This window comes from Crinia signifera, chromosome 5, assembly GCF_055691185.1.
Source record: "Crinia signifera chromosome 5, ASM5569118v1, whole genome shotgun sequence".
Classification (NCBI taxonomy): domain Eukaryota; kingdom Metazoa; phylum Chordata; class Amphibia; order Anura; family Myobatrachidae; genus Crinia; species Crinia signifera.
Window position 1 is genome coordinate 232,323,368 of NC_139221.1, and position 24,595 is coordinate 232,347,962.

At 44.2% G+C, this 24,595-nt stretch overlaps 1 protein-coding gene across 2 annotated transcripts in view; it reads left to right on the forward strand.

The window, feature by feature from the left end:
* The window catches only part of TGFBR2 (transforming growth factor beta receptor 2), a 91,442-nt gene that overhangs the window by 16,000 nt on the left and 50,847 nt on the right, over nucleotides 1–24,595 (forward strand). For both annotated transcript variants that reach the window (XM_083188644.1, XM_083188645.1), the window contains exons 2-3: nucleotides 21,602–21,728; nucleotides 23,702–23,886. In XM_083188644.1, the coding sequence (XP_083044770.1) occupies nucleotides 21,602–21,728; nucleotides 23,702–23,886 (312 nt within the window). The remainder of the gene's footprint in view (nucleotides 1–21,601; nucleotides 21,729–23,701; nucleotides 23,887–24,595) is intronic.

Sequence of the window (24,595 nt, forward strand, 5' to 3'; positions counted from 1 at the left end):
ATACTACAGATTCAACAGGATACTAGTTCACAGCTAGATGGATTTCTTTGATGACTGACATGCGCTCTGCTTGCCGACTTTCACCACCCACAAGAATAGCTCAAGACACCCCGCAGCAGTTATGGTTGTGCGTTGGGATCTGGCAAATTACTGTGACCTTCCTACAGGCCACGTCTATAACAGACACTCTGTTTAGGCTATTTACTATGGCCATGGATCAAGGGGAGAAGCACATAGAATCTAGATGGAACTTGTAGGGTTAGATAGGGGCAGTTCCCAGTAAAGTTACCATACACACTGAGGGCTCAACGTCATTTATGAGGGGAGTTGTCGTTGGCATCCACATCACTATCCAAGGTCCCGGCACCTACATTATACAATGCAGTTGACAGAAGTCGGGCCCAGTGCATGTGTAGTATTGGTTATGGCTTCAGCCCTTATAAGCCGACTAGGACTGCACGGTAAGGCAAGGAGTAACTTCTTACAGGAAGCCAGCTTTCTGCTTATTGCAGCCTGGTCTGGCAGGAAACACCTCCCTTTAATTCCGGTGACTGGCAGGACTTCCCATAGGAAGCCAGTGCAGTTTCACGGACTGTATCTAGCTTCAATTAGGCTGAACAAGGTGAAATAGTTTACTGGGGGACTGCAGTCCTGCAGTACATAGGTAAAGTCTGCCACTGCTAAGAACTGTCACTATTACCCATTCTGTGAACATGCACTGACATTATAGTGCACGTGACGGGCATGTCTGTACGTGATTTACAGGCTTTCATTCCCAACACTCCACAGAGACAGCACTGACTAAAGTGGTGAATGATATGGTCACTACTAAGTCTAAAGGCCATTACACACTACTTATTCTTCAGGATCTTTTTTTATGCTTTTCATACTTTTGATCACACTCTTCTCATCTTCCCAAGAACAGACTAGCAATCCATTTTGAATGCTGCTAGGCTGATATTCCTAGCAAGATGTTCCTCATCTGCTGATCCGCTCTGCCAGTCCCTCCATTGGTTGCCTGTATTTTACCGTATTTAATATAAAATACTTCTACTCACATATAAAGCTATAAACCATACTTCTCCATTGTATATCTCTTTCCTCATCTCAAAACATCTCCCAGCTTGACCAATCCGCTCTGCACAAGATTTGCTTCTCTCTTCTGCACAGATCACTAGCTCCCACTCACTATTACAGGACTTTCATTGGGCTGCCCCCACCCTATGGAATGCACTTCCACGCACAATAGGACTCTCTACTAGCCTCCGAACTTTCAAGCGTTCCCTGAAAACTCACCTCTTCAGGCAAGCCTATCATATTTAAGTACCACACACACACACACACACACACACACACACTCCTCTGAGGCACTTATGTAGCTTGCCTTCTGGACTTGCAACTTGGTGGGACTGCTATGCTATTACTGGTGCCTATTCTTGTGTTTCCCTCATATGTCCCTATAGATTGTAAGCTTGCAGCTGGGCCCTCTTACCTCCAAGTCTGTCTGTTACCCAGTTTGTTCTATCACTGTCTACAATTGTAATGCGCAACTGAATCTGCTGCACTATAAAAGAAACTAATGAAATAAAAAATAAATAGGTGAAGCAGGAACAATCAGAGAGGTGCCATCTCGCCACCCTGGTTGTGAAGAAGGTGAGTGAAAATGTTTTCACTTTTCCTTTAACAGTAGCAGTTTGAAGTCTTGCATACTTCTCCCTCTGCTGATGCTAGTAGGCAAGCCTATTGACGAACAAAAGAAATCTAGTTAAGAGGTAGAGATTGGAGTATATATATTTGTTGCAGAACAATTAACTAGATCTGTTCAATTCATGCCTTTTCTTTCTGCATTCACAACTCCTGCAGTTATTGTGAAGTAACATGATCTGACAGCCTCTGGTGCTGGTGACATCACCTGGCTGTGCTTAGATTGAGCTATAAGAATGCAGGAATGATGTCACATGTAGTGAAGCAAAAAGTGGTGAGGAGAACATTGTTGCCAGATCGTTTTACCTTCCAATTTCTGGAACATAAAACAAGGAAAATCCTGAGGGATTTACTGAGTGGTTTGTTTGTTTTGCTGAGCCTGGTGAAATGCACAGATTACATATTAGACCATATGCTTCATATTTATCAACTGTTCTAATCTTTGTATGTATTTGACAGCCAAATTGTGTTTTGGGGATATACCCATGTTACCTAGTTTATTAAAGTTGGTCCAAATACATTGTCCTTAAATAGACCCACTTTTATAACATTGTTCATCCTTTTGTTCATCATATTGTTGTAGATGTGATCTTTTTACTACATTTGTGTTAATTGTAAGAGGAGTGTTTTGATGCAAATCAAATTTGTGATGTGATTTCTAACAAAAGCACTAAAATATTGGAAGATTAATTTAGCCATTTTTGGCAGTGCTGAAGATTTAAGCTGGGAATATCTATATGTACAAATATATGTAACCAAGATCTTCAAATTCTATTATCATTTAGTGTTTAAAGGCCCATACACACTGGGCGATTTTAAGCTGAGAGCAGCTCAGTTATGTAGTTTGTGCTGCTTCCAGCTCAAAAGCTGTCTAGTGTGTACTGGCTAGCGGTGATGCACGCTCCCGTATCGTCGCCGGGTGCCGCTGCTCATCTGCTGGGGTGGATGACTTTCCATAGCGTCCTGCTATGGAATGTCATCCAGCCCTGGGAAAATTGCTTAGATGGGTGAAAAATGCTCAGTCTGTATGCACTAAGCGATTTTTCAGCCCAGTAAATTTCCCCATCATTGGACCTTAAGTCTGGTTACTGATTTCTCTTATGCCTTGTAACTGACTGTCAGTTTAATGTGGCCAACCTGCCAAAATCACATTGGTCAAACAATCTTGGAACCAATTACCCCATTGTACTCATCAAACATATTTTTCATTTATTTCCTACAACATATTCTTAGCTATTGTTTTCCTTTAAACCAGTGGTCTCCAACCTTTTTTGGGTCGGGAGCTACTCGCGACAAAATAAACCGCCCGAAGAGCTACTAAAGTAAAAAAAAATAAAAAATCTGCATAATATCCCAAAAAATGCCCTTTACACATAATGCCACAAACTGTTATGCCCCTGACACATTATGCCACACACTGCAATGCCCCAAAACATACCTCCCAACACTGGAGGCAGAGGAGAAGAGTCATCTGCGCGTGCCGAAGGCACGCACCAAAAATTAGAAGGTTCAGCTACTACCGTGGAACTCCTGCGAGGCTACATCCCCCATTTTTTCCGCTAGGTTGGGGGCATAGTCAGCTCTCTAAGAGCTGTAGCCACATGGGGTGCGGCCATGGAAAATGGGGGTGTGATACACATATGCCCTCAATAGTGCAGTGCCAGATACACATGACCACAATAGTGCAGTCCGTGATACCCATTATAAATATGCCCCGCACCGTGATGCTCCATTATACAAATGCCCTGCACCGTGATGCTCCATTATACAAATGCCACACCGTGATGCTCCATTATGCATATGCCACAATGTGAAGCTCCATTATACAAATGCCCCACAGCGTGATGCACTCTTATACATATGCCACACCGTGATACTCCATTATGCATATGCCACACACCGTGATACTCCATTACACATATGCCACACACCGTGATGCACCATTATACATATGCCACACCATGATACTCCATTATACATATGCCCCACACCTTGATGCACCATTATACATATGCCACACCGTTATACTCCATTATACATATGCCCTACACCGTGATGCACCATTATACATATGCCACACACCGTGATACTCCATTATACATATGCCCCACACCTTGATGCTCATTAAACATGTGCCACACAAATGATGCCCATTACACATATTGCACACAATGTCCCACAGTAAGGCTTCTAATAAAAAAATGTAAATTACCTGCTTGCTGTCAGGGGTTCATTTTTGTTGCCAGGGGTTAATGCTCATTAACAAGGGGGTCACTGCTTGCCCCCTCCACTTTGCCCGTCTTCACATGGGCATAATAACTCTTCTCCCCCTGTCGTGGAACGGCGACTCAGCGGTCGCATCAACCCCCCCTCCCGGAGCAGGTGAGCAGTGGGAGGCTCCAGTCCCCCCTGTTATGGAGCAGTGCCGTACCTAGCACCGGCCCTGCCACCACCACCACCAGTTGCCTGTCCGGGGCAAAGTACACACCCCCCCCTGGCCCAGGGCACGGAACAGGCAGAGCAGCTCCCAGGTCTCCCGCAGCACGTGCTGGCTCAGACTGCACTTGGTGTGCTGGTTGTTGGAGGAGAAGGCTCTGACGGTGGACTGCGCCCTCCGGCTGAAGCTGAAGGACGGGAATGCGGGGCGCCTTGCAAAGTCTCCCCCGGTGTGCAGCAGTGCGCGGTGGATTGTGCGGTCCCCCCCTTAGCAGGTGAGCGGCGGGCAGGCGGGCGGCGGGGCGCTCTGGCACCGGCCCTGCCCCCACACCATGCTAGAAGTCATATTTGACTTCTAGCATATGACTGGGAACACAGCGCTGCAGCGTTACCCGGAAGTGCCGGGAGCGCTTAGCGCGGTGCTCCCTGTCAGACGCTAGAGGTCAAATATGACTTCTAGCGCCTGCTGTCTCCTCTGGTCCCCGTAACAGGGAGGACTACAGCGGGGGTGATGGCGGCTGTAGCGGGGCAAGGCGGCGGCTATAGTGCCGCAACCCAGCGGCAACAGCGGGCGGGCGGACCGGGCAGGCAGCAGTGGTCGAGCCACCCGTTTCGCTCAGGCGAGCTACCGGTAGCTCGCGAGCGACGGGTTGGCGACCACTGCTTTAAACCATCTGACATTCTCTCGCATTAAATCAGAGTTGCTTACTTTTCAAGTCTTCTCTCTGGGAGAAGCCCTGACACCCCCCCCCCCCCCCCAGTAATATAAATCCCGCAATTTGCACGTCTTCAAGGTGGGGGTGGGGCTAAAGGTGGCCATACATCAGAAAGATATTGTACCCAATCATACAATCTCAATTGATTGTAAGATGGATTGTATGCAGATTGTGCGCACATCTTGTGTACACAAATCATACAATCTATCATCAGATGGATTGTATGACTGATTGTATGATGGATTGTATGCAGATTGTGTGCACATCTTGTATACACAATCATACAGCAGATGGATTGTATGACTGATTGGATGATGGATTGTGTGCAGATTGTGTGTCCAAAAACCACCAAGGACTGCCGGGGATTTCAAGGGAAATTGTACACAATCATGAGCGCAATCGATCTTAAGATCGATCTTTCTGATGTATGGCCAGCTTAAATTGCACAATTTGCATATTTATCACCACCCCTCCCCCCAAAAAGCAGTGAACAGTGGCCAGGGAGAACCTCTTCGGCCAGGGAGATTCAAAGGGTTCCGCCGGTATCCAGGAGGGTTGCCCATCTTTCCGAGGGGCCGGGAGAGGGCCCTATTTTCGGGGGGTTAGGCAACCCTGCATTAGAGAGGTCTCAGGAATCAGAACTATTGCTAAAGAGGTGAAAGAAAGGAGAGTATTCAATGTAAAGATAAGGGTGTAGTTTTGGGGAATCGCAAAAAATGCATTTTTGAATAGAATCCAACAGTTTTGTTGTTTGCATAATATATATGACTGCTGCTCCTGACAGCTGTGCAAACTCCTGTGCTGCCCTAACATGTACCGTAATTACTGATTTACAGATGGCAGAAACCTTCCCTTAGTTACTTTAACAGAGCGATGAGTAAGCAACATGAAATAAGAACGCGTGTATTTTGTCCAAAGATCCTAGAATGTTGCCTTAGGCCACAAAAATTGTATCAATTTTTTCTTTCCCAGAAACTCACACCTACTGTATCCTACACTGACTTTCTCCTAGCGGCTTTCCCTCTGTCCGGCGCTGACGGAGGGGGGAGGACGGCTTTGCATAGCGCAGCGCTATGCAAAGCCGTCCTCAAAGCTGCTCATCTGCTGGTATTACCAGCTGATGAGCGGCTCTCCCAGCGATAATGCCGGAGCGCACAGCAGCGCTCACCGCTCATCACCAGGGCAAACACACTGGGCGGCTTTGGGCGGCTTTGAGCTGTTTTGAGCGACTTTCAACTCAAAGTCGCCCAGTGTGTATGGGCCTTTACATTGCAAAGCCTTACTCAGCAATATTTATGTTAACTTTTCTTTATTATTGAGATACATTTTCAAAGCACCAACATACTTGCTACCAATAGGCACTTGAATTAAGGAGCCCCAGGAAAACAAACTAGTAACTAATTTATAATAAAAAGTTAGAAAAAAGCTTAATGTCACATACAGTATGCTAATCTATGCTACAGAAGGCTTCCATTTTTACTCGCATTCATAACCACATACACAGGAAGCACTATATCACATCTAGAAGTGAATGAAACCCTTCATAGATCTGTGTGTGGAATTGTGCATCCCCCTCTGTGTCTTGACAGCTGATCTCTTTCATTTTGAAATAGCGTTCTAAATATACAGTAGCTTATTGTATAATGTAAAATTGCTCGTTTGAATTAAGGAATTTCTTTTAATGACTTTTATATTATTCAGTACCATTATTGTAGATTCCATGTGAAATCAAACTTTTATTTTGTATCAGTAATTTGTTAGCAGAACTATGAAATGTGTGCAGTATTTTTTTTAAATAGAATCTAAAGCCCCATACACACTAGAGCAGTGATTTTCAACCTTTTCCAACTCACAGCACACTGACGAGACCTTAAAATTGTCAAGGCACACAATCAGGAACCTACGGGGGAAAAAAACACCAACAGTGGCCCCATAATAATGAAACAAACACAGTGGCCCCCCCCACTGTAGTACAAATACATTATTTATGTTGCATAACCAGCAGAAAGAGAATAGATGAGGAGGCTATAATTAATGAACAAATGTGCAATGTATATAACCGTTACATACATTGCACCTTTGTTCAATAATTCTAATCTTGCAGGCATCTGGGATGCTCCATTAAAATTAATTAACAAAACTTTTTTTACAAACAGAGACCCGCTTAACCTGCATCTTCATGTTGCCACACACACCTGGTGTACTCGACTGTTTTTAGAGTGTGGACGTGAAGCAGCGGCTTAGGAGCAGGGGTGTGGGTAGAGGAGCAGCGGCAGGTGGAGGAGAAGAGGAGGAACCAGAGGAGCATCGGCGGTGTACAAACAGACAGGCAACCACTGAAGGCGGGAAGGCGACGTGGCGTGCGTGACCTATGAGCCGCCCCCTTCCGGAAGCAACCGGGGGTGACACATGGCAAATACCCAGCTATCTGCGGAAGCCACACACACTGGGGCACCTAGCTTTGGCTAAACGGCCACGGCACACCTGATAACTAGTTGGCGCACTGGTTGAATATTGCTGCACTAGAGTATATAGGGGGAATTCAATAATTGCCAGGCAAAAAAAGGCAATCATTTGGCAATAAGTATTCAATCACAGGTGTTTTCGCCAATTTTGAATACCCCCCCCCCCCCCCCCCCCATAGTAAAACATATCCCTCATAGGAAAACATATCGCTCACCGGGACAGGGACACGCAAGTGCCTCACATGTTCACACGTCCATTGCCGCAAATGGATTTCATGAGCATCTCGGACGCGTGCGTGCCTCATTCGCTCTGTGATGCGCCGAATGGCGTGCCAGGAGCCTCTCAGAAGAAAACGGCTCCATCTGTGCTATTACTGAAAGAACTGTAAAAATAAGAACTATCATACATCTGGCAAACTCCAGCCTTCTCCATTAAGAGGTGTCTGCATCATCATCATCATCATCATTATCCCTTTGATTGCCAACGTTGCTGTGAGAGATGTGCAAAATATCCGCTAACAATGCCAGCATCGAATGTTTTTGAAGTTTGGTTAAATATTTGGCGCCCCCAATTAATTGGCTTCAGATCATCTGCTGGCAATATTTGTGCAGTGATTCATATTCCTTGACTCTTCTATTCTATTTTGCACCTCTCTCACAGCAAGTTTGGTGTGTTTACATGACATAATACAGTCACAGTCTACTGCTACAGAATAAAGACCGGAAAATATCAATTGCTGTGGTGGTAAACAAGATTATGATAGATAAATAAATAGTTGATTGAATGTTGTGACTTGTTTTAGTGATGTATACAATAATATACCTTGTATTTGAAAACTCAGTGTTTATATGGTTTAAAATGACCCTTTTTATGGTGCAGTGTGTTTAAGTGCCATGTAAAATGGCATTAATGCATTAATGTGTCATATAAAGCAGTGTTTATTTGTAAGAAAACAGCGTGTTTAGTGCAGTTTAGACATTCATTCTCCTGTAGTTATGTGGTGCCAGTTACACATTCTTACTGAAGCATGGCACTAATAAAAGTTACTACTGGCGTGATTGGAAGAGGGAAAATGAATCGTTAAATGTGCATTAGTAACACATTTATGTTTACACATTACAGAATTCAGTGACACTATAAAATTTGGTTTCCTCTTTTTTTTGTTTTATTTTTATCATACACAAAATCTTTACACTCTGATGGGAGTCATAACTACAACTAGCCCTCCTGCATGTCTGGATTACTGGTGCCTTATTACTTTTCAGCTTCACTTGTTAAACTTTAAGTAGCTTGGAAATAAAATACAGCAGTACTTTCACACTTAGGGCCAGATTCAGGTTTAATCACAAAGCACATTTGGCTTGCTAATGTACAAAACCATGTGCACTGCAGGTGGGTTAGATTTGGGTGCAGTGTGTACTTCAAAATTATATCTATATTGCAGTGTAAAAATAAAGCAGCCAGTATTTACCCTGCACAGAGACATAATAACTCACCCATATCTAACTCTCTCTGCACATGTTACATCCGCCCCACCTGCAGTGCACATGGTTTTGGCCATAACCAAATTGAATGTGCTTTGCCAAAACCCTGCGCGCACGTCCGAAAAGGGGGCGTGTCATGTGAAAAGGGGGTGTGGCCATGCAGGATGATGCTCCCCCGTTTTTCAGAGCTCTGCGCCGCTGAATAGATGATGTGCGAATGCGTACAGCGTCTTTTCTGTTCAGTCTGGGGGTGGGGGGACTCCCAACTGTCGCCCCCACCACAGGACAATGGCGGCCTCGGTCGGGACGCGGGAACACCCCCAAATACCGGGACGTTCAAATATTCAATCACATGCATTTTTGTCCGTGTTTGAGTACATTTTTGCCGATGCCTTGTCACTTTTTTTGGGGTGGGGGTGGGCAAAATGGCATGGTCGAAAATGGATTAAAAATGGAAAAATACAGCCAATAATTCTATTTTGTGGCAATTTTGCTGATAGATGCAGATTTTGACAATTCTGGAATTTTCCAGGTGAAAAATCAGCACTGGGATTGAATAGGCAAATCAAATTAGCCCCTCAAAACAGGTGAAAACTGCAGTCTTTTTGGTCAGGTATGAATACCCCCTTAGTGTGGGAGGTGGGATAGAGAATTATGGGTAAGCGAAGAAGGTAGATGGGAAAGACATTTGGATAGGAACAAGACAAGTAAGAAGTAAGAGAGTCTGAATGCAGGACTGTGTCTCGTGTGATGTACAGTATATAGGTTTTAGTAGGTGTATGTGTCTAGAGTGAGACAACAATACTTTACCATGAAATGATAGGTCATTAATATTTGTGCATTTTGTTTTATTAATATGTGATTGACAACTATATACAGTTAAATAATACATGAATATAAAAATTTTAAAACAAACCTATAATAAGAATAATGCAGGTTCTCCTTTTGCATTTTAAGATTTTTAAACTATGGGTCAGATTCAGGATCGAACGCAAAAGTGCGGAAATCGCAATCCATCGTGTGAAGTTTAAAAATGCAATTGCATCCCAGAAGGATACTAAGGAAGGGGGATGTTAGGGTTAGGCACTTAGAAGAGGAAGGGGGGGAGGGGGTAGGGGGTAGGGTTAGGCTGCAGAGTGAGAGGTTAGGTTTAGGCAGTGAGGATAGTGTTAGGCACTAATGAGGGGGTTAAGGTTAGACTGCAGGACGGGAGGGTTAGAGTCAGTGGCAGTTTTTATCTATGGGCTGCAGGACTACAATCAGTGACTGGCAGTGACTTCCTATTGGAAGTCCTACATGCTAGTCACCCAAGGCAGTTCCCATTGGAGGTGATCCCTCCCTCTGGGGTGCCTCTTTGGCTTCTATGGTTTGCATCCAAAGCAGCCCATAGAACCAGGGGCATGCGCATACACAGTACTACGTCGGTACTGCGCATGCACCGGTCCCATCTGTATTGTACATGTGCCGGGACCGTGATTTCACTTCTATGGGCTTCTGCCAAAGCAGCCCATAGATGCTGGCTGCGCATGCGCAGTACAGAGGTTAGTACTGCACATGCGCCGGTAATGGTGCCTGTCATCATTGTACAGGCGCCCGAACCGTAGCAGTGGCAGGGAGTCGGGACTGGCCAGGAGGAACAGCGTGTATAGGCTTAATGCACATGCACGCACTTTCAATTCATAGCAGTGAGGGACTAGGGTCATAACTGACAGGTTGTGGACAAAGGAGGTTATTAAGCAAGGATCTCAAAGCGAACTCAAATGTAACGCGTGCAGACAGAGATAGATTTGGGTGGGGTGTGTTTAAACTTAAATCGAACTTGCAGTGTGAAAATAAAGCAGCCAGTATTTAGCAATTTCAAATGGTAAAGAATTACTCACTAAAACAAATTTTCAAGGTGACCGTCACGGATTTTAAAATTTGCTTGCAGTATTTCCCTGGTATACTTTAATTAACATGCAGGGATAACATGTCTCAATAGGAAACAGGCGCTGACTCTTCTTGTTCAGTAGAGAGTTAGACTAAACATTTTGGGCTGGCTGCTTTTCGGTCCTAATAATTGTTGTTGTGGCAGGCAGGGTGCCAGTATGTTGTGCAAATAGTAAAGAAAATTAGTGTATCAATCTGAATTACCTACTTCTACATGCAGGTAAATACTTTCTCGCCCACTTTTTCTGTCTATTTCCTGTTTATGTACAGTATTCCATTTATTATACATTTGATTTGCTTCTACACTGCAGTCACTATTTTCTTTTGGTTCTTGTGTATTAGCCGGGCGCCCGGTACGTAGTTAGCATAGCGGCGCTGTCAGAATCAGTGGAGTGTTCCCGCGGCCAGCGTAGTTAGAGTAGTCAGCCAGAGCCAGCGAAGTCAGTCAGAACTAGCGTAGTGTTCCCGCAAGCGTCCCTGTCAGAATCAGCGTAGTGTTCCCGTGGCCGCGTAGCCAGCATCTGTCAGAATCAGCGTAGTGTTCCCGCTGTGATCTTTTCTCCTTTATTATTAACTAAAATCCAGTTAACAGTTAACATATGCTGTCTTTACTGTATGTATGTATGTATGATATGGCACGTGTGAATGTGTTCCTGAAACACCCCCACTATCCACGCCAGCCTGAAGCGTGGCGAGCGGACGCATCCTCCCGACCTGTTCATATCCCCACTATCCACGTCGGCGTGGAGTTGATTTTAAAAAGTGTGGTGAGACACCGAGCCCGAAGCGTAGGGAGCGGCCACGGATTACTTCACATGTGTCCCGCAGGTTTGAAAATGCCTCCTTTATTGTGGATAGGACGCACTTGCGCCCGCATACCCCCTTTTATGCATGAGGCGCACATGCTAATAATTACTGCAGGAGCGTCTGGTTTAGTGCAGTATTTTCTAGAGTTTAGTATGAAACTGGTAGGAATATACTTTCCTACATTTCACACCTGCACTCTGGAAATTCTGCCATTGTACATAGATTAAGTAAAAATAGACATTGGTTCCCCCAGCTCACAGAATGGTATTAGTAACCAATCTTGAACACTACATTATAATATAATTCAGGAATATCGGTTACATATACCTGCGCAGGTGTATGCTATGCCCCCAAGCCACGTCAAGGCTTCTCTGTATATTGGGGGTCCCTAGCGCTATATCTAGGTGCGGCACCCCAAAAAACTAGCATAAGCTAGAAAGCCCAGTGCGGCACACCAGTGAAAAACTATAGTGTTAATAAATATTAGTGATAAGAACCCGAAGAGATGTATAGAGAGAGAGAGAGAGAGAGAGGGGGAAAAAAAGAGATGTAATTAAAATATTAAAGAAATAGTGTTAGTGAGGAAAATAAAAAAAGTGTTAATAGAATGTAAGGCATACATGCCTACCTGACCCTCTTCATGCGGGAGAACATGCTCTGCTCCTGTGCTTCCCTGGTAATGTATGATTGCCATCACCTGTGGGGAGCTGGGTAAAGGTGTTTCACCGCAGGTGATGGCAATCGTACATTACCAGGGAAGTCCAGGAGCAGAGCATGTTCTCCTTCAAGGAGAGGGTAAGGTAGGCAAGTATGATGTAAGGGCATGCCACACTAGGGCCACCCAGCCCAACCAGTCCAGGGGCACCGCACCCCACACCACCATTACCCTAAATTGGGTCTACAATTAACCAGCAAGAAGCCACATCATAATGGCTCCTTGCTTGATATATACAAACTAAAGCTACCTACCTTGGAGCAACCTCAGACTACTCCATGTGGCATATCAGGACCTGCATTTCCTCCTAATTTGGGCTCCCTTCTGCCTCTCACAACATACATATGGATACTGGTAGATGCTCCATTAGTTCAGTAATACCACTCAGGTGCATGCAAGGGAGGGGTTAATACTGAGTTAGTAAAACAAGACAATGGGGCAGATTTATTAAGCTTGGAGAAGAGATAAACTGGAGATAAAGCGGAGAAAAGGTAAAAGGAGATAATGCACCAGCCAATGAACTCCCAACTGTCTTTTTCAAACACAGCTGATTGGCTTGTGCTTTATCTCCTTTTACCTTTTCTCCGCTTTATCTCCAGTTTATCGCTTCTCCAAGCTTAATAAATCTGCCCCATTGGTTCCCCCAGCTCACTGAATGGTATTAGTAACCAATCTTGAACACTATATGATAATAGAATTCAGAGATATTGGTTACATATACCTGCGCAGGTGTATGATATTGTACATAGATTACCAGCCAGCGCCTTGAAAAGAGCATCAATGGTCAGAATCTCCACACATAGGGCCATATTCAATGCGGCTGGTTAAACGACGGGGATCGCCAAAAACAAGCGACCTTCGTCGTTTAACCTCCACGCTGGCCGCTTACCCTATTCAATGTTCCGGGGAACCCTTGCTGTCAGATAACTGCGAGGATTCTGCCAATTAGCGAGGCTTATGGCTAATGCAGGGAGCCCGCTGCATTTATCCGCGAGCCTCGCTGTTTTACCGGCCGTACATGCTGTTTCCACGTCACTGCAAAAACCCAGTGATGTGGAAACAACGTTGAATACTGACCGTATGAGCTGTGACAGCGAGCAGTCAGCACTGCTCACTGTCACAGCTCACAAGTCATTGAATATACCCCATAACATTAGCAGCAATAACAGCTCCAGAGGAGGGGGCATATGATGCAGCACAGTTAAAAATTAAAATAGGGGAGCAACACCATCTACCACCAACTGCCATTCCAAACTGACTCACTGGCAGTTGGTGTTTCTCCCCTATTTCAATTTGAAACTGTGCTGCAGCCCCAACTCTGAAGACGCCACTGATTATCAGATTGAGCCCCCATATAGGATTAAAAGTCACTGCCTATTAAGTGATACACTTACCTAGCTGCAAGTCCCTTTGTGCATAGCTGGCATCAACGTTAATGGGATCCACTATAAATGTAAATGTCGGGAGCCACATCCTCTAAACTTTATCCAAATGCCAGAATTTACCATGTGCCCCATTATGCACCTCAGCCTGGGTATCCAGCCGATATGCCAGCCCAGCTACCTGACATATGTGTACTGGGTACACACCAGAATCATGTATGAATGACGGAGCGACATATCGGTTCATCCTTCATTTACATAGAACTATCACCGGTTTGCCTGTGCAGCAGGGCTGACCAGGTGACTTCAAAAGCAGCAGCAGGTACCCGAATATTGGACATACACACTGAACAATATGACCGATATGTTGATAAGATTCGTCTGGGAATGACATATCTGGCCAATATCAATCAATCAATCGTGTACCCAGCTGTACATTAGTGTGGAAGCTTAGCTCATTGGTCATGTCCGGTGTTAATGTAAATCCCACAGATTTGACAAATGGCTCCCAGCCGGGCACCGACTTCAGTTTTATCAAAATTACTAGCTGTTTATTCCTATTTCTGTGAGTCCTAACATGTAAAATACCAAAAATAGATGTCTTAAGCAATATTCAACCATCTACCAAAATAGGTGGGATCTTTTCCACAGGATCCCCACTACCCCTGGTGGGAAGACCCCATGTCCAGAGAGTGAGGGCGTGGTAGGGCACAGGTGTCTCAGAGCTGATGGTTTATAGACTCTCCCTCTAACTATCTTAGCTGGTTTTAAAATTGGTGAATTCTTTTGAATAGGGACCTTTGACATTACATGACCTTATAAATAAGTTTTGATTAGGTAATATAGGGCCTGATTCAGTGTTGTATTGAGCATGCAGATCACCTTGTGTAAGATTGCTCACAGTGCCCTCAAAGCCGCAGCATGATTGCTGGATTACAAACAGCAATTAGCAGACGAGCAACTTGGCATCCACCCTCCAGAGAGGATAACTCTCTGGAGGGTGGATGCCAGGTTGCTCGTCTGCTAATTGCTGTTTGTAATGCTGCACCTTTTCCTGAAGATGGTCTATCTTAGACCGAAACATAACGTCACATATCGATACGTCTTGTTGTCAGATGCCAATAAATCATATTTGATGTTTTACAAACTTGGTTAGTGCCCTTTCAATTTTCCCTATACCTTGATGTTGGTTCATCAGTAGGAGCACCCCCACTACTATTAGTTTGGAATAGAGTGCAGAATACTTGGAAAATTATATATATTTATAATATATATATATATATGATATATTTCTTCCATCTGGAACACCAAGGCACCATCCAAGCTGATGCATTAAAGCCTGAGTTCTGAGTAATCTGTCAAGTGTGTGTGTGTATATATATATATATATATATATATATATATATCCAAACAGATAAGGAGCGCACTCACCAGACTTGAGATAAAACTTCAAACTTTTATTGATCCATTTAAAATATCCAAAGCAAGGTCGACGTTTCGGGTCACCGCATGACCCTTTTTCAAGACTGCATAAGCCTGGATCCCTGAGGCAGTATGACAAACACTGATCCCCCTACCTGCTAATATCCCATGACTCTCCACCTCCATAGTCCTATCTAGCCAATCATCACTCAAAAGCAATAAACACTCACCTGTATAGGTTTATAATCAGGTGTCCACATAAATTACCTGCTGGCTCACTGCAGCTTGCGTTTCTAATATACGGAAGTAGCTGTATAAGCTACCTACTGATGACATCAGTGGAGCGCATCACGCTATCTGCGTGTGCGTTTCAATATTATATATATAGAATCTATTCAGTGTAGCAAGAGTTGCGTGGGGCATGGGCAGCAGCTCACACAGCGCTGGCCATGCCCCCATAATGTGCTTGAAGCTGCATCATTCCTTCAACCGAGGTCACGCCCCTTTTCGCGTGTGCGGGCGGAGGTATGCCATACTAAAAATCAGGACACTCATGAATATCACAGGTTCTATGGCTGGTTAAAAAGCAGTTAAACTACAGACTTTCATTAAAGGCAGCCACAGAACCAGTGCAATTAATGAGTGTTCCGGTTTAAACAGATAGTATGGTTAGTTTATGTAGACCTATACCACTGACTTAATGTTACTATGCCTTACTTGCTTACTGATAGTTTAGCTCCTGAGCTGCTATTCCTATAAAAAATTGGTTCCGAGCTTCCTGTTTGTGTGGGTAGAGGAGCAAGAATATTACAAAGTATCTAATAACAGTGAGTCACAGTGCACAGTACAGAGAGGCAGGATTTATAGATGTGTGTGAGTAACTGCTAGCAGAGGAGGGGGTATTACAACATCTTGGCATGAGGACGTTCTGCACTTCTTCACAAGCCATAAATATGTTGGCTGGAAAACAATAAGAGAATGTTCAAGCCTAATTTTTTTCCATTCAAGTACTGGAATACAGTCTCATTTTAGTATTGTAATCTACTGTGTATTCTACAAAATGTTGTCATTTTTGTTTGTCTCTTCATTCTAGCATTGCTACACTGTAGTATAGTGACAAAGAAAGAAACTGAGGTATGTATTGTCCCTATGTGACATCCGGGAAACCAGCAATAAGGAAGATGAGAGAGGGTGATGCCCATAGGCTTCTATAGAATAAAGTCAGCATATGCTGCTATTTCCTTCTGATTAGTACATACGGGTAATGCGAACAAAGCCTGAAAAATTATGGTTGTCAGTATTACGGCGCCAAAATGGATAAAAATGCCAATGCCGGAATATTATTTCGTTTGTCTGTTCGTGTTTTGTCGATATGATAAACCTATGCAAATACATAATAATAAATCATAAAAATTTTATTTATAGAACGTGCTTTCTCCAAAATACATGGTGAACATACACTCTACAAATAGATGCGCTATGACTGGGAATAATGCTGTGTGCACAGTGTGCAATTCGTACTATCAATTTTGACTATATAGTCAAAATCGTTTAGCACATAGTGCAAATCACACTGTGCTTTGCAGCACCCGATCCCGAATCAGTATTGCCAGCCGCCGTTGCGGCACCATGTGCACCCATCATTACATGCATGTACTTAATGCACGCCATTTGTGCTGCCAGAGATTTGACAGGCCGTTGTACTGTAACAAGCCCTTGTGGTCAGATGGGGTTTCAGCAGAACTCAATTTGGTGGCATCACCAGACTTTGTGTCACCCATGGTGAAGGGAAACATTACATTGCATCCGTGAAAGTGATTTTGAACTTTGCCGAATACAACTTATCCAAAAATAACAGCTTTATTTATGTCCGACTTTATAGATATGTTTTGTGTCCAACTTCCTAACTCAGCTCCCATTACTTCCTGGCCTGCACCTGTGATACCATATGATGTATACTCGTTTGCCTAAGAAAGTCAGGGTACTTGTTTCCTAGAACGGCCACAATCGTGAGTGATCGTGGCTCTTAATTAAGGGACACGATCCTCACGATGTGGCCGATTTTTAACAATTTTTTCCCTTTGATTGACAGAAATCGGGTCAATCGGTCGGTCGCGACCAATTAAAATCGGCCGCGATGCGACCGACCGATTGACCCGATTTTTCCATAGACTTCAATGTTAAAAAATCTTTTAACATTGAAATCGGGAGGATCTTGTCGGTCTTGTGCCATTATAATGGCACAAGATGAGATGGACTTGATGAAGTCCATCTCACATAGGGAAAAATGATAAAAAAGGTGAAATGGGCCAATATGACCCATTTCACATTTTTTATGTGCCCGCCATGACCCCACGATAGACGTCAACCCGAAGCGTGGCGAGCGCAGCGAGCCCGCGAGGGGCGGCGGTGCGCGTCCTCCGACCTTTTCATTCCCCTACTATCCACTAGGGCGTGGAGTGAGAATAGAATAGTGTGGCGAGCGCAGCGAGCCACCGAGCCCGAAGCGTGGCGAGCGCAGCGAGCCCCGCGAGGGGACGCGTATACCTGTGAAGTTATACGCGTCCCCTCGCGGGGCTCGCTGCGCTCGCCACGCTTCGGGCTCGGTGGCTCGCTGCGCTCGCCACACTATTCTATTCTCACTCCACGCCCTAGTGGATAGTAGGGGAATGAAAAGGTCGGAGGACGCGCACCGCCGCCCCTCGCGGGCTCGCTGCGCTCGCCACGCTTCGGGTTGACGTCTATCGTGGGGTCTAGCCCACTTAGTAACATTTGGGGGGGCAATTGAAAATAATCAAGTGAAAAAAAAAAAAAAATCGGGTGAAAAATCGGTCGGTCGGATCGGTCGCATCGCATGCGACCAAATCGCATGCGATGCGATCGATCCGATTTTTTATCTTACGACCACAACGATCTAAATCGTTGTGGCCGTGCTAGGAAACAAGTACCAAAGTCAGATTCTTCCTGCTTTTAAAATACTGTGAAAAGTCAGATCCAGTTTGCAATTTGGAGCATTAAAGGCCCACACCATTATGTTGGCCGAATTCCGAAGTAGGGCCTAATTCAGAATCGCAAAGCACATTTTTTCTAAATGATCAAAAGCATGTGCACTGCAGTTAGGGCAGCTGTAACTAGAGATGAGCACCGGGGCCAAAGATTTGGATTTGGATTCATCGCCAGGATTTGGCTTTGTTAAACAGCGGTGACAAAATTTGGATTTTTTTTCAAAAAATGGTCAAAAATGCCCAAATCGCGTAACTTTTCAGTTTTTTTGTCCCTAGAGTAATATCCACCTCAATAACATACATTTTCAGCCCTTTCCAGACAATTTGACCACTTTACACCTCACAATGTTGTTTTCATTCAATTTAGGTCAAGGTCTGCAGCAAGCTGGCTGGTTATTAATACACAGAACTTCTGACAGTATCAGTATGATGTATTGGGGTGCAGTACACACAAACATAGAATAAAGAAGGGAGAAATTGATTTGGATTTTTTACTTTCATTAATTTAATTTGTTTTTAATGCTTAGCTTGTATAACGCTGTGTGGCGGTCGAACAATCACACACCCACCTTCTGACAGTATACTATGGGTGCAGTACACAAAGAATGAATATAGAAGAGAAAATTGATTTGGATATTTTTACCTAAATTATTTTTAATATGCGCAGCTTGTATAATGCTACGTGGACGCAGAACAATCACACGGAACTTGTGGTGTATACTATTGTGGTGCAGTATACAGCAAAAAAATAATAATTTTATACTGTATTTTTTTTTTTTATGGACAGGCCTTGGATAACGCTGCGTGGACCGTGGAGGCAGAACAATCACACACGAAAGTTCTGCTTCTGACAGTAGTATATACTGTATGTATGGATTGCAGTGCAGTGCAGTGCAGCACACCACAGTGACCACACACCACAATGAAAAAAAAATAACAATGAAAAGCTGACTGACAGCCTGCCTGTGTACCCCACTACAGTGACTGACAGCCTGCCTAACACACGACCAGTACAATTACTACAATATAAGTATTTTATATATAACCCAGCACACAACCCCCTCTGCAGTCTGCACTGCACAAACCCCTCTGCTGAGTCTGCACTGCACTAGCACAAACCCATTTGCACTGCACAACACCCCTCTACACACTGCACAAACCCCTCTGAGTCTGCCCAGCACAAACCCCTCTGCAGTCTGCACTGCACAACACCCCTCTGTCTGCACTTTGCACTGCACCCCTCTGCACACTAATGATTGATGTGACAACTGACAAGTGATTGATGATTCAAGTTCACCACCATGCTCCAGCATGCAGCACAACTAGCAGAGCTGTGCACAGCTAGAAGCGTGAGTGGGAAATGGCACCGAATTCTCGGTATGACAAGCATTTATAGACTTGGTGTCTTGCAGCGAGAATGAGGGGTTTCCGAACAAAGCCAGAAATTAACGAACGCAGCTCGAGGTCAGTCGGGTCTGGGATGTTCGGATTTTCATCCGAACATCCGCTCATCTCTAGCTGTAACATGAGCAGAGAGAGTTCGATTTGGATGAGTTATTTTGTTTCCGTGCAGGGCTAATACTGGTGATTTATTTTTAATCTTCAATTTAGATTTCAGTTTGAACATACTTCCTTCAAATCTGAATCTCTGTGCACATGTTACATCTGCCCCCCCCCCTGCAGTGCAACTTGGTTTTGTCTGAATTAGGCCCTTACTTGGCTGATAAAATCGTTTCCCATTACATCCTGGCCATACTGGGTTTTTTTTTAGATTAGAGCATTTTTCCACAGTATTTTGTATCCTGCTGGTTTATTTGTTTTCTTTGTTTTGCATTTGTAGTAAGCGTTTCCTCTGGTTGTTTATGTGGTTCATCACCGATTTGCATCTATATTCTGAAACTGTAGTTGAGTATAATGCTGCTTTCACATTGCGTAAACGTTTAAGACTGGTATTTCGAAATGGTATTTAAAATGGGTCTGAGCCACTAAACCCCTTTCACATTGCAGGTAAAAACTGTTTTAAATAGCATTTATGTACCTTTCACATTCAACCCGTTTAACCCCCAAAGAACACGTTTCAAGCCATAGAAATAGAGCAATTAACACTGCATAAAAAACGGCTCTGAAATTGGTAGGACCCTGCTTTTCAACCATTTAACCAATACCAGTATTTCTTAAACGGTTAAAGCACCCTGGAGCTTTCACACTGCAGCGCTACCCAGAAGAACATTTTTCAAACCGTCTGTGACATGGCAGGTAGGAGCTGATTGGCTGGCTGTTTAGCACTCTCCATGTTATGACTTTTGAAGCTTAGTGCATCTGGCCCTATGTTTGTATTGCCTCTAAGGCATTCTAAATCACCATGCATGTACACCATTTACTTGTGTGTGTACTTTCTATACCCTTCTAAATACAGGTGTGACATTGACAAAGCACAAACTGCTTCGCATACTGAGTCCGATTCAGCCCTGATCACAGGGCTATGAACCTGCAGGCCTATAGATTATCGGAGGACCACACATGCGCACGGTTCACAGTGCGCATGTGCGAGCCTTCAGTGCGTCCACTGACAGCAACGGCCTGTGATTGCAGGCTGTACGCTGGCTAGTTGCCAGCTGGCTGAATTGGCCACACTGTATCTACTGCTCCAATAGAAATGTGTGTGTAAAACTATATAGGGATACTAGAAGTTTCCCAACTCCAGCCGCTAATAAATTGTTAAATAATATATTTCCATTGAATAAAGTTATGCTAGGTACACACTATGCAACACATGTTACATCTGCCCCACCTGCAGTATACTTGGCTTTGCCCATTTTGAGAACAAATTTGTACTGCCATTAGATCTGAATAAGGGCCATGGTGTATTGCATGCGATCCAGCCGCCAGGGAGCAGCCGGGCCATTTAAAGAGGTATTGAATGAGAGGCTCACATGCAATATTGCATTCTAGTGAGTGGGGGCCTTTACAATTACTGTACTGAGCCCACGCTTGACTCCTCCTTCCTCACTAATTGCAGGAAGTGCAAGCATAAACCGTAACTGAAGATGTAACCTATACTATGTCTATTTGTGTGCATGCAAAGAATGGAAATGCTTAAGCTGAAAAAAAAAAACATACATACAGCATATTAAACTCATATGTCTATTTACTGAAATTCAAACTGTTTTTAAAAATTACCCCCAAAACTGACTGTCTATGTGAATAATGGATCTGGTTGAGTACCTCTGTCTAGACCAGGGCTGGGCAATTGCGGCCCTCCAGATGTTGAGGAACTACACATCCCAGTATGCCTTGCGTCAGTTTCAGCATGGCCACATAGCAGATGATGAGGAACTACACATCCCAGCATGCCTTGCATCAGTTTCAGCATGGCCACATAGCAAAACTAATGCAAAGCATCCTGGGATGTGTAGTTCCTCTACATCTGGAGGGCCGCAATTGCCCAGCCCTGGTCTAGACCATGCTTGTATTATTGTGCTTGTTTTTTGTAAGATTATTGCAGTATATAATTGTATGCTTTTGTTTTGAACAGGTGTTCTGACATGCTTATTTTGCGATGTTTTGCAAACAACGTGCACAGGAAACAAAGGTCGCTGCAACAGTAGATGTTCATTATATTCCTTTTGTGGTGATAAAGAAGAAGTTTGCGTGGCAGTATGGTATGTAAAACACATTATATATTGTGCTGTAAAAGTTTACTTTTATGTTTCATTTATGTTTCTCGGAACTCCCCCCGGCCACTAACATTGCCACTGGTGTTTTTTTTTTCTTTTGGGAGATGGAGAGTATTGTCTGTGTATTGTATAGATCTGCTGTTCCCAAAGTGTGCGCCGCAGCACACTTATGCAGGGGTGCCAAGGGTGGATTGTCTGACAGTAAGGCCCTCTCTCAGCACCCCACTGCCATTTACACAGCACAGATGGCCCCATACTGTGCCGCTGCCGACACTCCCATCTCTGAGCTGTGCGGCTATGCCCCTTCACTGTGCAGCCATGCCCATTCCTCCACCCCCCCCCCCCCCCCCCCCAGTGTAGGTTCTTATCTGTTATGCCCTGCCCCGCCCCCCTGGGATTGAAAAAAATGCTCAGGGATTTGTATCCCTATTTGTGACAACTTTGTTTGAACAGAATTCACTGTCGGCTTCACACATCGGCTCTGCACTCACTATATTAAATAAAAATAGTGAAGATTTAGGGGGTTATTCTAATTTAATTGTTCCCCGGCGCATTCGCAAAGGGGACCGATTTTTGGTGGGAGACAAAAATGGTGCATATTCACCATCCCACTCGCACCTAGCAGTGCTGGCAGAGGGTGTGGGGTAGAGCCGATGGGAAGGGCCAGGGTTTCATGAGCGTTCCCATGGCCCAGTGATGCAGGTGCACGGGGTGAGCAGCTGACGTCAGCGGATGTCAGCTTCCCGCACAGGGTGCCCGGAGATCTGCGAGCGCTGGAGAAATCAATCGATGGTCGCTGACCCAAGGCACCTAAGGCTGCAAATCGATAATTATGCAAATCATCCATTCGCAGCCGTGCGGCATCTGGGGTTTCACAAGGCTGCGAAATTCACAGCCTTGTGCCGCAACCAGAATAAGGTCCTTAGTTCATGTATTGATCAATGCATTTTAAGCTTATAGCCCCCGGCAAGAGTACCCGCTAATCTGCAGGTTCCTACTCTATTGCTAAATATAATTCCCATAAAGATAGCTATCACTTTTCTGTAAGACTCCAGGTATGCTATCTGGTTTAAAGTTCACATTAGCTTTGATTTTAAAGGCGAGGCAGTTGCCAACACACCTGTTGTAAAGCACCTAGAATAGGGGTGGCTGAACTTTTGTAACTCTGTATTTACTTTTTGTACACTTACTTACCTGTGATCTACCGGCATCTCCCTCTTTGCAAAATATTCCCCTCCCAGTGCAATACACCCATTACACATTCAGACAAAATTCACATTATGACACACAGTATGAGTCAAAATTCACATTATGCCACAGGGAATGAGCCAGAATTCACATTATAATGCACGTAATGAGACAAAAGTCACATTATGGCACATGGTATGAGCCAAAAATCACATTATGCCACACAGAATGAGCCAAAATTCACATAATTCCACATGGAATGAGGCAAAATTAATGAGGCAAAATTCACATTTTGCATATGCAGTGGGCTTAATAAATCTCCCCCCTCAGCATGTATCACTAATATGAGATTTTGCAATTGACTGTCAGTAGACAGCCACCGCCCAGACAGACAGAGAAAACACTGCGTGCAAGTTTGCAAATGAATTGCGAATGGATCAAAAACCGCAATCTACTGGCAGATCCATATACAAAGCCTGTTTCCACCCCTAAACGCCGTATTCCTGTCAGCTAAACTGCGGATCCATTTAGTTTACGTTCCATGGGCATTTTCATTCTCTAATTCCCTTTTGCTTCTCTGGTAAGCAATTCATGCTGAATTAGGCCCAATATCTCCTGTATCAGTATGTGAAAACATAACGAAGACCCCCAAAAAATGTAAGTAAACCCACTATTTGACAGTTATATATCAGAACAAGTGTACTATTACTGAGCTGAATGTGTGTTGCAGTGCAGACTACTGTACATATACTTCTGTTTTCTTTTCTAAGGAGAAACAATGGTTCCACGATAACTGAGGAAACACTATGTCATAACCCCAGATTTCCATTGTATGGACATATGCTGGAAATCTATTCAACATGTCACATGAAAGAAAAGAAGATACTAGGAGAAACTGTGTATATGTGCGCGTGCACTCAAGAGGAGTGTAACAACGAGTTTATATTTAAAGAAGGTATGTATATTTACATCAGAGTTGCCTACCCTCCCGGATTGGCTGGGAGGATCCCGAAAATCAGGTCCCTCTGCCGGCCCCCCTGGAAAGGTGGGCAATCTTCCCAGATTCTCCCTTACCCTCCGCATCTGCCCGGCCACCTCCTTGAATTACCGTTATTTGCGGCTTTTCGCGAGGAGGGGACGGGGCTAAATATGCAAATCGTGCCATGTAGCCCCACCCCCTCCCCGAGGTACCGCAAATTGGGGGATTTTTAGTGCTGGGGCGGGGCTTGTTGATGTCTACATCAGGCCCCCGCCCCCGTAAGTGATGCTGTCAGTCTCCTCTCCGAGCTTCTCCCGGAGAGGAGAGTTTATAAGTAGGCAAGTATGATTTACATGTATTCTGTTTGAGCAATAAAGGTTTTTTATATTAATGTATGTGCAAAACTAGATCATAGTCCTCCCATGAAATATGAGCATTTTTCAAGGGCAGCAGTTATCCTATGACAATGTGGCAATTAGATAGACTAAGCTTACTGAACAGTACATGGCTGCAGGCAAAATAAGCTCTTTGGTCTGCCCTAGAATATCAGTATTTGTTCAAGGCACCCCTAAAGTTTCTTATGGATAAATAAAAAAAACACAGTAAACTGTGCTTAACTGTCAGTTATGTGGTGGGGAACATAGCTTTGTTTCTAATTGTCCATACATTTTATGATTGGCAGCCA